The 12,087-nt window shown below is 45.2% G+C and overlaps 1 protein-coding gene across 1 annotated transcript in view; it reads right to left on the reverse strand.

Annotated features, from left to right (window-relative positions):
- frem1a (Fras1 related extracellular matrix 1a) overlaps positions 1–12,087 on the reverse strand; it is a 270,213-nt gene that overhangs the window by 175,901 nt on the left and 82,225 nt on the right. Inside the window, exon 3 of the mRNA XM_078214133.1 lies at positions 9,034–9,128. Within this exon, the coding sequence (XP_078070259.1) occupies positions 9,034–9,128 (95 nt within the window). The remainder of the gene's footprint in view (positions 1–9,033; positions 9,129–12,087) is intronic.

Genomic DNA, 12,087 nt, shown 5'->3' on the forward strand with positions numbered 1-12,087 from the left:
AGTCTTGCTACAATTTGACATGGACTCGTTCAGTATCTGAGGAATCACGAGTGGTGTTGAACATTGTGCAGTGATCAGTGAACATCCCCACTTCTGACATTATGATGGAAGGAAGGTCATTGACGAAGCAGTTGAAGATGGCTGGGCCTAGGACACTGCCCTGAGGAACTCCTGCAGTGATGTGCTTCAGCTGAAATGTCTGACCTCCAACAACAACAACAACCATCATCCTTTTTTGCTAGATATGACTCTAGACAGCAGAAGGTTCCCCCCCACCACCCACCACCCCTCCCTACCCCCTGATGCACACTGACTCTAGTTTTGCCAGAGCTCCTTGATGCCATATTCAGTAAAAGCTGCCCTAGTGTCCAGGGCAGTCACTCTCATCTCACTCTGGAACTCAGTTCAAAAAAATTCCAAAGGTTGTAATGAGGTCAGAAGCTGAGTGATCCTAGCAGAACTCAAACTGAGTGTCAGTGAGGAGGTTGTTGCTAAGCAAGTTCTGCTTGATTGCTAGACAAGTGCTGCTTGATAGCACTGCTGGTGACCCCTTCCATCACTTTACTGATGGTCAAGAGTAGACTGATAGGGCGGTAATTGGCTGGGTTGGATCTGTCCTGTCTGTTGTGTATGAGATTATTAATCCAGAAACCCAGATAATGTTCTGGGGACCTGGGTCCGAATCCCACAATGGCAGATGGTGGAATTTGAATTCATAGATCATAGAACATAACAGCGCAGTACAGGCCCTTCGGCCCTCGATGTTGCGCCGACCAGTGGTACCAATCTAAAGCCCCTCTAATCTACACTATTCCAATATCATCCATATGTTTATCCAATAAACACTTGAACGCTCTCAACGTTGACGAGTCCACCACTGCTGCAGGCAGGGCATTCCACGCCCTTACTACTCTCTGAGTAAAAAACCTACCTCTAACATCTGTCCTATATCTCTCACCCCTCAATTTAAAGCTATGTCCCCTCGTGCTAGCCAACACCATCCGAGGAAAAAGGCTCTCACTATCCACCCTATCTAATCCTCTGATCATCTTGTATGCCTCTATTAAGTCACCTCTTAACCTTCTTCTCTCTAACGAAAACAACCTCAAGCCCCTCAGCCTTTCCTCATACGATTTTCCCACCATACCGGGCAACATCCTGGTAAATCTCCTCTGCACCCTTTCCAACATTTCCACATCTTTCCTATAATACGGCAACCAGAACTGTACGCAATACTCCAAATGCAGCCGCACCAGAGTTTTGTACAGTTGCAGCATGACCTCCTGGCTCCGAAACTCAATCCCTCTACCAATAAAAGCTAACACACCATACGCCTTCTTAACAACCCTATCAACCTGGGTGCCAACTTTCAGGGATCTATGCACATGGGCACCCAGATCCCTCTGTTCATCCACACTACCAAGTATCTTACCATTAGCCCAGTACTCTGTATTCCTGTTACTCCTTCCAAAGTGAATCACCTCACACTTTTCCGCATTAAACTCCATTTGCCACCTCTCAGCCCAGCTCTGCAGCTTATCTATGTCCCTCTGTAACCTGCCACTTCCCTCCGCACTGTCTACAACTCCACCGACTTTAGTGTCATCCGCAAATTTACTAATCCATCCTTCCACGCCCTCATCCAAGTCATTAATAAAAATGACAAACAGCAGTGGCCCCAAAACAGATCCTTGCGGTACACCACTAGTAACAGATCCTTGCGGTACACCACTAGTAACAGATCCTTGCAGTACACCACTAGTAACAGATCCTTGCGGTACACCACTAGTAAATTCAATAAATAACATCTGGAATTAAGAGTCTACTGATGACCATGAAACCATTGTCGATTGTCAGAAAAACCCATCTGGTTTAGGGAAGGAAATCTGCCATCCTTACCTGGTCTGGCCTACATGTGACTCCAGAGCCACAGCAATGTGGTTGACTCTCAAATACCCTCTGAAATGGCCTAGCAAGCCACTCAGCTGTAACAATCGCGACAAAGTCTCAACAAAGAAATGAAACCAGACGGACCACCTGGCATCGACCTAGGCACCGGAAAAGACAACGGCAAAACAAACAGCTCTGTCGGCCCTGCAAAATCCTCCTTACTAACATCTGGGAGCTCGTGCCAAAATTGGAAGAGCTGTCTCACAGATGAGTCAAGCAACAGCCTGACATAGTCAGTCATTCTCACGAAATCATACCTTACAGATAACACCCCAGACACCACCCTGGATATGTTCGGTCCCACCGGCAGGACAGACCCAGCAGAGGTAGCGGCACATTGGTATACAGTCGGGAGGGAGTTGCCCTGGAAGTCCTTAACATTGACTCCGGACCCCATGACGTCTCGTGGCTTCAGGTTAAACATGGGCAAGGAAACCTCCTTCCGGTTACCACGTACCGTCCTCCTTTGGCTGATGAATCAGTATTCTTCCATGTTGAACAACACTTGAAGGAAGCACTGAGGGTGGCAAGGGTGCAAAATGTACTCTGGATGGGCGATTTCAATGTCCACCACCAAGAGTGGCTCAATAGCAGCACTACTGATCGAGCTGGTCGGGTTTTAAAGGATATAACTGCTAGGTTGGGTCTGCAGCAGGTGGTGAAGGAACCAACAAGAGGAAATAACATACTTGACCTCATCCTTACCAATCTGCCAGCTGCAGATGCATCTGTCCATGACAGTATCAGTAAGAGTGACTACTGCATCGTCCTTGTGGAGACGAGGTCCCGCCTTCACATTGAGAATAACCTCCATCGTGTTGTGTGGCACTATCACCATGCTAAATGGGAGAGACTTCGAACAGATCTCGCAGCTCAAGACTGGGCATCCATGAGGCGCAACAGAACTGTACTCCAGCACAATCTGCAACCTCATGACCCGAATATCCCCCACTCAATCATTATCATCAAGCCAGGGGATCAACCTTGGTTCAATGGAGAATGTAGGAGGGCATGCCAGGAGCAGCACCAGGCATACTTAAAAATGAGGTGTCAACCTGGTGAAGCTACCAAACAGGACTACTTGCATGACAAATGACAAAAACAGCAAGTGATAGACAGAGCTAAGCGATTCCACAACCAACGGATCAGATCTAAGATTTGCAGTCTTTCCACATCCAGTTGAGAATGGTGGTGGACAATTAAACAACTCACTGGAGAAGGAGGTTCCACAAATGTCCCCATCCTCGATGATGGAGGAATCTGACACACCAGTGCAAAAGATAAGGCTGAAGTATTCGCAGCAATCTTCAGCCAGAAGTGCCGAGTGGATGATCCATCTCGGCCTCCTCCAGTGGTCCCAGCATCTCAGATGCCAGTCTCCAGCCAATTCAATTCACTCCATGTGATATCAAGAAACGGTTGGAGGCACTGGATACTGCAAAGGCAATGGGTCCTGATAACATTCCGGCAATAGTACTGAAGACTTGTGCTCCAGAACTTGCCGCTTCCCTAGCCAAGCTCTTCCAGTACAGTTACAACACTGGCATCTACCCAACAATGTGGAAAATTACCCAGGTACGTCCTGTACACAAAAAGCAGGACAAATTCAACCCGGCCAATTAACGCCCAATCAGTCTCTCGATCATCAGTAAAGTGATGGAAGGGGTCATCAACAGTGCTATCAAGCAGCACCTGCTCAGCGACGCCCAGTTTGGGTTTCATCAGGGTCACTCAGCTCCTGCCCTCATTACAGCCTTGGTTCAAACATGGACAAAAGAGCTGAATTCTGGAGGTGGGGTAAGAGTGACAACCCTTGACATCAAGGCAACATTCGACCGAGTGTGGCATCAAGGAGCCATAGCGAAACTGGAATCAATGGGTATCAGGGGGCAAACTCTCCGCTGATTAGAGTCATACCTGATACACAGGAAGATGGTTGTGGAGGCTCAGTCATCTCAGCTCCAGGACATCTCTGCAGGGGTCCCTCAGGGGAGTGTCCTAGGCCCAACAATCTTCAGCTGCTTCATCAATGACCTTCCCTCCGTCATAAGGTTAGAAGTGGGGATGTTCGCCAATGATTGCACAATGTTCAGCACCATTCGCGATTCCTCAGATACTGAAGCAGTCCATGTTCAAATGCAACAAGATCTGGACAATATCCAGGCTTGGGCTGACAAGTGGCAAATAACATTCGCGCCACACAAATACCAGGCAATGACCACCACCAATAAGAGACACTCTAACCACCGCCCCTTGACATTCAATGGTGTAATCATCACTGAATCCCCCACTGTCAACATCCTTGGAGTTACCATTGACCAGAAACTCAACTGGACTCACCACTTAAACATAGTGGCTACAAGAGCAGGTCAGAGGCTAGGAATACTGCGGAGGGTAACTCACCTCCTGACTCCCCAAAGCCTATCCACCATCTACAAGGTACAAATCAGGAGTATGATGGAATACTCCCCACTTGCCTGGATGGGTGCAGCTCCAACCACACTCTAGAAACTTGACACCATCCAGGACAAAGCAGCCTGTTTGATTTGCACCATATCGACAAACATTCAATTCCTCCACCACCGACGCTCAGTGGCAGCAGTGTATATTATCTACGAGATGCACTGCAGGAATTCGCTAAAGATCCTTAGACAGCACCTTCCAAACCCACGACTACTTCCATCTAGAAGGACAAGGGCAGCAGATAAATGGCAACACGACCACCTGCAAGTTCCCCTCCAAGCCACTCACCATCCTGACTTGGAAATATATCGCCATTTCTTCGCAGTATCTGGGTCAAAATCCTGGAACCACAAACAGCATTGTGGGTCAACCCACAAAACATGGACTGCAGTGATTCAAGAAGGCAGCTCACCAGCACCTTCTCAAGGCCAACTAGGGATGGGCAATAAATGCTGGCCAGCCAGCGACGCTCATGTCCAATGAATGAATTTTTAAAAAACAAGTATTCAGTGCTATTACCGGAACTGGACAGCACGGTAGCACAGTGGTTAGCACTGCTGCCTCACAGCTCCAGGGACCTGGGTCGATTCCCGGCTTGGGTCACTGTCTGTGTGGAGTTTGCACATTCTCATGTCTGCGTGGGTTTCCTCCGGGTGTTCCAGTTTCTTTCCACAGTCCAAAGATGTGCCGGTTAGGTGCATTGGCAATGCTAAATTGCCCCTTAGTGTCCCAAGATGCGTAGGTTAGAGGGATTAGCGGGGTAAATATGTGGGGTTATGGGGATAGGGCCTAGGTGAAGACTCGATGGGCAAATGACCTCCTTCTGCACTGTAGGGTTTCTATGATTTTTATGAATATTGCCATCGCCTTTGCAGTAATCAGTGCCTTCAGCCATTTCCTGATATCACATGATGGGGACCTCCAGAAGAGGCTGAAGTGAACCATCCACTGGGTGCTTCTGGCTGAAGATTGTTATAAACGCTTCAGCCTTATCTTTTACATTGATGTGCAGGGTTCCTCCACTATTGATAAAAGCAAAATACAGTGGATGCTGGAAATCTGAAATTATAACAGGACATGCTTGATAAACCCAGCAGGCCTGGCAGCATCTGTGAAGAGGGAAACAGAGTTAATGTTTCAGATCTAATTGACCCTTCTACAGAAGGTCAGGAGATGAATGGTGCTGGTGGAACACAAACTGAGTAACAGCGAAGAGGTTATTGTGAAGCAGGTGCAGCTTAATAGCACTGTTGATGATGCCTCAATCTACAGAAGGAAATGAGCTATTGAAATGAAATTAGCTATGAGGAGAGATTGGGTAAACTGGGGTTGTTCTCCCTGGAAAGACGGAGAATGAGGGGAGATCTAATAGAGGTGTACAAGATTATGAAGGGTATAGATAGGGTGAACAGTGGGAAGCTTTTTCCCAGGTCGGAGGTGACGATCACGAGGGGTCACGGGCTCAAGGTGAGAGGGGCGAAGTATAACTCAGATATCAGAGGGACGTTTTTTACACAGAGGGTGGTGGGGGCCTGGAATGCGCTGCCAAGTAGGGTGGTGGAGGCAGGCACGCTGACATCGTTTAAGACTTACCTGGATAGTCACATGAGCAGCCTGGGAATGGAGGGATACAAACGATTGGTCTAGTTGGACCAAGGAGCGGCACAGGCTTGGAGGGCCGAAGGGCCTGTTTCCTGTGCTGTACTGTTCTTTGTCTTTGGATCATTTAGATCTGAAATGTTAACTCTATTTCTCTGCATTGGTGCTGTCAGACCTGCTGAATTCATCCAGGATTTTCTATCATTGAGGATGGGAATATTTGTGGAGCCTCCTCCTCCAGTGATGTGTATTCGTCTACCACCATTCTTCACTGGATGTGGTAGGTCTGCAGAGATCCATTGGTTGTGGAATTATTACCAGTCCAGTGACAATACCACTAAGTCATTGACTCGCCTCAGTTCCACCACGAACCCCTGTCCCCAAATGTTTGTCACACTATGAACCAACTGGTCTCACTGGAATTCTGATTTCCAAGTGAGGTTTCTCATCCCAGCTCTCAAGTCCATTACTTGCGGCTTATGCTGTTTGGCACACAAGTGCTCCTGTGTTGTAGCTTCACCAGGTTGACCTCCCACTTTTAGGTATGCCTAATGTTGCTCCTGGCATGCTCTCCTGCAGTCTTCAACCAGCATTGATTCTCTGCCTTGGTGGTAATGATATACCGGGGCTTGAGGTTACAAATTGTGGTTGAATACAATTCTTCTGTTCCTCATGGCTCATAGTGTCTCATGAATGCCCAGTCTTGAGTTCCTAGATCTGTTTGAAGTCTATACCATTTAGCACAGTGGTAGTGTCATCCAACACGATGGAGAGTGTCCTCAATGTGAAGACGGGACTTGGACTCCACAAAGAATCCTACTGATGCTGCGATGGACAGATACATTTGTGGCAGGCAGATATGTTTTTCTTTCATTTTGGTTCCCTCACTAGCTGCCGCAGTCCCAGTCTAGCGGTTATTCCTTTAGGACCTGAGCAGCTCACTCTATGGTGGTGCTACTGAACCACTCTTAGTGATAAAGATTGAAGTCCTCCACCCAGAGTACACTCTGTGCCCTTGTGACTCTCAGTGCTTCCGCCAAGTAGTATTCAACATGGAGGAGTACTGATTCATCAGCTGAGACGACGGTACATGGTAGTCAGGAGCATATTTCCTTGACCATGTTTGACCTGGTGCCATGAGAAGTTGAGGTCTCCCAGAGAAACTGCCCCCACTCCCCCGAATGTATACTACTGTTCTGCTGCCACATCTGCTGAGTCTTTCCTGACAGTTGGACAGATTAGTTGGGACAAGTTGTCCTTAACTAGTATGAGACAGATCTCCCCGTTTTGGCACAAGCCGCCATATGTTAGTAAGGAGGTCTTTGGAGGGATTGGGCTGCGTTTGAGGTCTTAATTTCCTGTGCCTAGGTCAATGCCTTGTGGTTTCATTGTTTTTTATTGTCTTTGTAGCAGTTGGATACAACTGAGTGGCTTGCTAGTCGATTTCAGAGGGCAGTTGAGAGTCAACCACGTTGCTGTGGTTCACCCACGTGAAGGCTAGACCAGGTAAGGATGACAGATTTTCTTCCCTAGTGAACCAGATCAGTGTTTACAACAGTTGACAGAGGTTTCATGGTCATCATTAGATGACCATTATTAAAAATTCCAGAATTTTATTGAATTCAAATTCCACTACCTACTATGGTGGGAGTTGAACCACAGCATTACCCTGGGTCTCTGGATTGCCAACCCAAGAACAAGGTCATTGCCTTTCATTAATTCCCCTCAAGACACCGGTCACACTATGAGCAAATTAGTTTCACTGGAATTCTGACTTCCACACAAGGGTTTCAATCTCCATACTCAAAGAACATGCCTTGGAATCTTCTGCCAAATGATGCTTTCATTCAGATGTGTTCACCAAGGATCCACTTCCAGTGTTTTAACCTCTCCTTCTGGTATTCCTCTTCCCTGGATTGCTATGTGTATTCAAGCTTCCATGCAATCTCTCAGATACCTAGCCACGCCAGCAGAACATCACAGCTTCACAGACTATCAAGGTGTCACCAACCTTCTCATAGGGTGACATCCCCAGGCCTGCACCTTGCAGTCCTGTTTTTATCTTGAAACTGCTGCTCTTGACTTCACTGAACAGAATCTTCCTTTCAGGTTCCTTATTTGTTCCACTGAGTTCATTGTCTTACTGGAACTCTGTTCTGTCCCATTTCCTGGTTTCTAGGGCTTTCTGTTCTTTAGCTTGGGACTGTCACTCTATCCCTTTGCATTGTATTGCCCCTTCTAGCAGTTTCTATGATAGCTGGTTCCTCCCGGGGTGTTCATTCAACTGAACTAACTCCTTTTGCTTTACTGCTTGGGCCCCTGGTTACGAAGCAACGGCCTAACTTTTTTAAAAACTATGTATTTGTTTTAATGTTGTAAAATCCTCATTACAATGCAGGCACCTACACTAACCTCCAGACTTGGGGGCACCTTCCTTTTTTGAATTTTAACCTTTTCTTAGCATGCAAATAGAGAAATGCAAAATTAAGCTGACATAAAGCTATATCTTAATTACTTAAAACTATCTCTATTTCCTAACATTGTTATCTGGCATTTAATCAGACTTTTTCCAAAGTGTTTACATTTGAACCTAGATTACATTTCATTTTATAAAACAAAATCCTAGACATTCCGATTAATGCTATTTCTAATTCTGATAACGCTTGAGACAATTCACACCTCTTTAACCTGTGCTTAACCCTCTCTCCTCTCGCATTGGCTGCACCTGTAAAGACTTGATTACCTGTTCAGGCTCGCATTCCAACTATTACCTTGTAATTGAGTTTGTGTCTATTTGTATCCTGTTTGTGAAATAAATTCTGCACTCACCTGATGAAGGAGAAGCACTCCAAAAGCTCGTGCTACCAAATAAACTTGTTGGACTTTAACCTGGTGTTGTGAGACTACTTACTGTGCCTACCCCAGTCCAATGCTGGCAACTCCACATAATGCTGATAAGTCTTCACTTAGTTTTCTTTATGAATAAGAAAATCTCTTCTTCCATTCCCATTTCACACTTGCCTGTAAAGTCTCAGCATGACTTGGTCCTCGTCCAGAATTGGGCAGCCATTGTGAGTATATTTCACTTCATTGGTTAGGAAATGGCAATCAAATACCTGAAAGATTTTGCACATAGTAAACATGAATGGATCTAAAATTACTTCATAAAGCTCAGTTTATTAAAAGAAATTCCTGCGCTTCAAAGTGTCCAACCTCTGATGAAATGTACAATGACTCATTTATTCATACACCAAACAGTTATTAATGATCTTTGCATCAATGTAAAGAATGATTAAAGCATACACTTAAAAAAATGAAAGAAAACCAATAGGTTCCCAATGATTTGGCTGTATTACCTAACACAACATTTCATAGAATCCCTACAGTGCAGAAGGGGCCATTCGCCCATTGGGTCTACACCAACTCTCTGACAGAGTATCTTACCTAGGTTCTCTCCCCATAATCCTACATACTTCCCATGGCCAATCCATCAAAGCTGCACATCCTTGGACTTTGGGGGAAACCAGAGTACCTGTAGGAAACCCACGCAGACGCGGGGAGAACGTGCAAACTCCACACAGTCACCCTAGGCTGGAATTGGGCCTTGGAACTGTGAAACAGCAGTGCTGACCACTGTGATACCATACTGCCCCTTGCACATCAGTGCAATCTTTAAACACTATATTAAAAGCATATATATTAATTAATGCTTAGAAATTGCAGAAGGTCACTCAGCTGATAGAATGCATGTTGTGACTCTGAAAGAACGATCGCAATCCAGTTCCTGTGCCCTTTCTCTTTATTTTCAATATTTTCTTTCAAATATTTATCCACTTTCCCTTCAAAACCTGTTACAGACTCCATTTCTCCCACTCTTCCTTATGACAACAGCAGCAACTTGAATTTAAATATATATATTTATTTAACGTAGTAAAAATGTCCCAAGGAGCTTCACAGAAGATGCTGACATAAAGAGATATTTGGACAGGTGGTAAAACACTTGGTCATAGAACCAAGTTTTAAGGAGTATCTTAAGGAGCAGTGTGATTCAAGAGATTGAGGATGGGAATTCCAGTGGTTAGGGCACTGGCAGGTGAAAGCAAAACCACCAGTGGTGGAGCAATGAAAATCGGGGATGTACAAGTGGCTCGAATTTGAAAAATGCAAAGATCTCAAGGGGTGGAGTGCTGATCCAGCATTCGCAGACAAGGTAGGAGTGCTGATCCAGCAGGATCCACTCCAGTAGGAGTGATCAAGGTAGGAGTGCTGATCCAGCATTCGCAGACAGCTCACTTGTTTTAAGATGGCAAGAAATCTGGCAGCTCCAGCATGGAGCCAAGTTGTTTTTCCCTCTGAAGTGGATAACCACATTCATCTGCCATGTATTTTCCCATTTACTCAACTTGTCTGAATTACTTTGAAGCCTTATTATTTTCTCCACACCACTCACAATTCCACCTAGTTTTGTGTTGTCAGTAAACTTGGAAATATTATTTTAGATTCCCTCATCCAAATCGTTGATAAATATTGTGAATAGCAGGGACCCAAGCACTGATCACTATGGTACTCCACTAGTCACTGCCACTCTGAGAAAGACCCATTTACTCCTACTCTGTTTCCTGACTGCTAACCAATTCACAATCCATGCCACATTACACCCAATTCTATGTGTTATGATTTTGCACATCAACCTCTTATGTGGGATTTTATCAAAAGCTTTCTGAAAATCTAAGTGCACCACATCCACTGGTTCTCCCCAAGTTATTCTGGGAAAACCAGTGGATGTTGTGCACTTAGATTTGTTATGTCCCCAAAAAAATCTAGTCGATTTGTCAAACATGATTTCCTTTTCACAAGTCCATTGACTTTGTCTAATCCTGTTGATATCTTCTAAATGCTCTGTTATCATACCCTTTATTCCTGACTGTAGCATTTTATTACAAGGTTATTAATTAACCCCTTTTTATTGCACAAAACCAAATTTAGGACAGCCTGTTCCCTGGTTGGTTCTTCAATACACTGGTCTAATAATCCATCCTGTACACACTACTATGAATTCATCCACCACAGTATTATTGCTAATATGGTTTGCCCATTCAATATGTAGATTAAAATTACCATGGTTACAGTAACACCATTGTTATGGGCATCTCTAATTTCCTGTTAGTGCCATTCCCTACCTTCCCAGTCCTGTTTCTGGTCAATATGCAACTTCCAGTAATGTTTTCCACCCAGGTTGCTGCTGAGCTCTACCCAGACTGATTCTACATCTAGATTTCTGAGCCAACATCTTTTCTCACTATTGCATTGATTTCATCCTTCAATGACAATGCCATCCAACTTATTTTCCTTTTCACTTACTTAAATATTGAATCGCCTTGGATATTTAATTCCCAGTCTTGGTCACCCCGCAGCCGTGTCTCTGTAATCGCAATCACATCGTGCCCATTTACAAACACATGCGCTGTTAATTCACCTACCTTATTGTGAATGCTCCATGCATTTAAATACAGTGCTTTTTAATACTTTTACACATATTTTGTTCTATGGCTCTACTTGCTGCGAGCCCTTGTTTCCTCCACCTTTCGACGTTAAATCTTTCATTTCTTTGTTTTCATCTCGTGTGTCTCCTCACTTAGGTTCCTGTCACTCTAGTTTAAACCCTTCCCCACATTATTAGAAAATACCCCCGCAAGGATCTTGGTCCTGGTCCTGTTGGTGTGCAACCCATCCAGCTTGTGCAGGTCCCTTCTTCCCAAGAATCAGTCCCAATGCCTCAGGAACCTTAGTCCCTCCCACCTATACCATCTCTCCAGCCATGCATTTGTCTGGTCTATTCTCCTCTTCTTGCTCTCACTAGCATGTGGCACTGGGGGTAATCCTGAGATTAATACCTTTGAGGTCCTGCTTTTTAATTAATTTCCTAGTTCCCTACATTCTGCTTGCAGGACCTCATCCCTTCTTTTACCTATGTGGTTGGTACTGATATGGACCACAATCTGTGGTTGTTCATCCTCCTCCTTCCCTTCAGAATGTCCTGCAGCTGCTCAGTGACATCCTTGACCCTTGCACCAA

The sequence above is a fragment of the Mustelus asterias genome, chromosome 6 (genome assembly GCF_964213995.1).
Source record: "Mustelus asterias chromosome 6, sMusAst1.hap1.1, whole genome shotgun sequence".
NCBI lineage: Eukaryota > Metazoa > Chordata > Chondrichthyes > Carcharhiniformes > Triakidae > Mustelus > Mustelus asterias.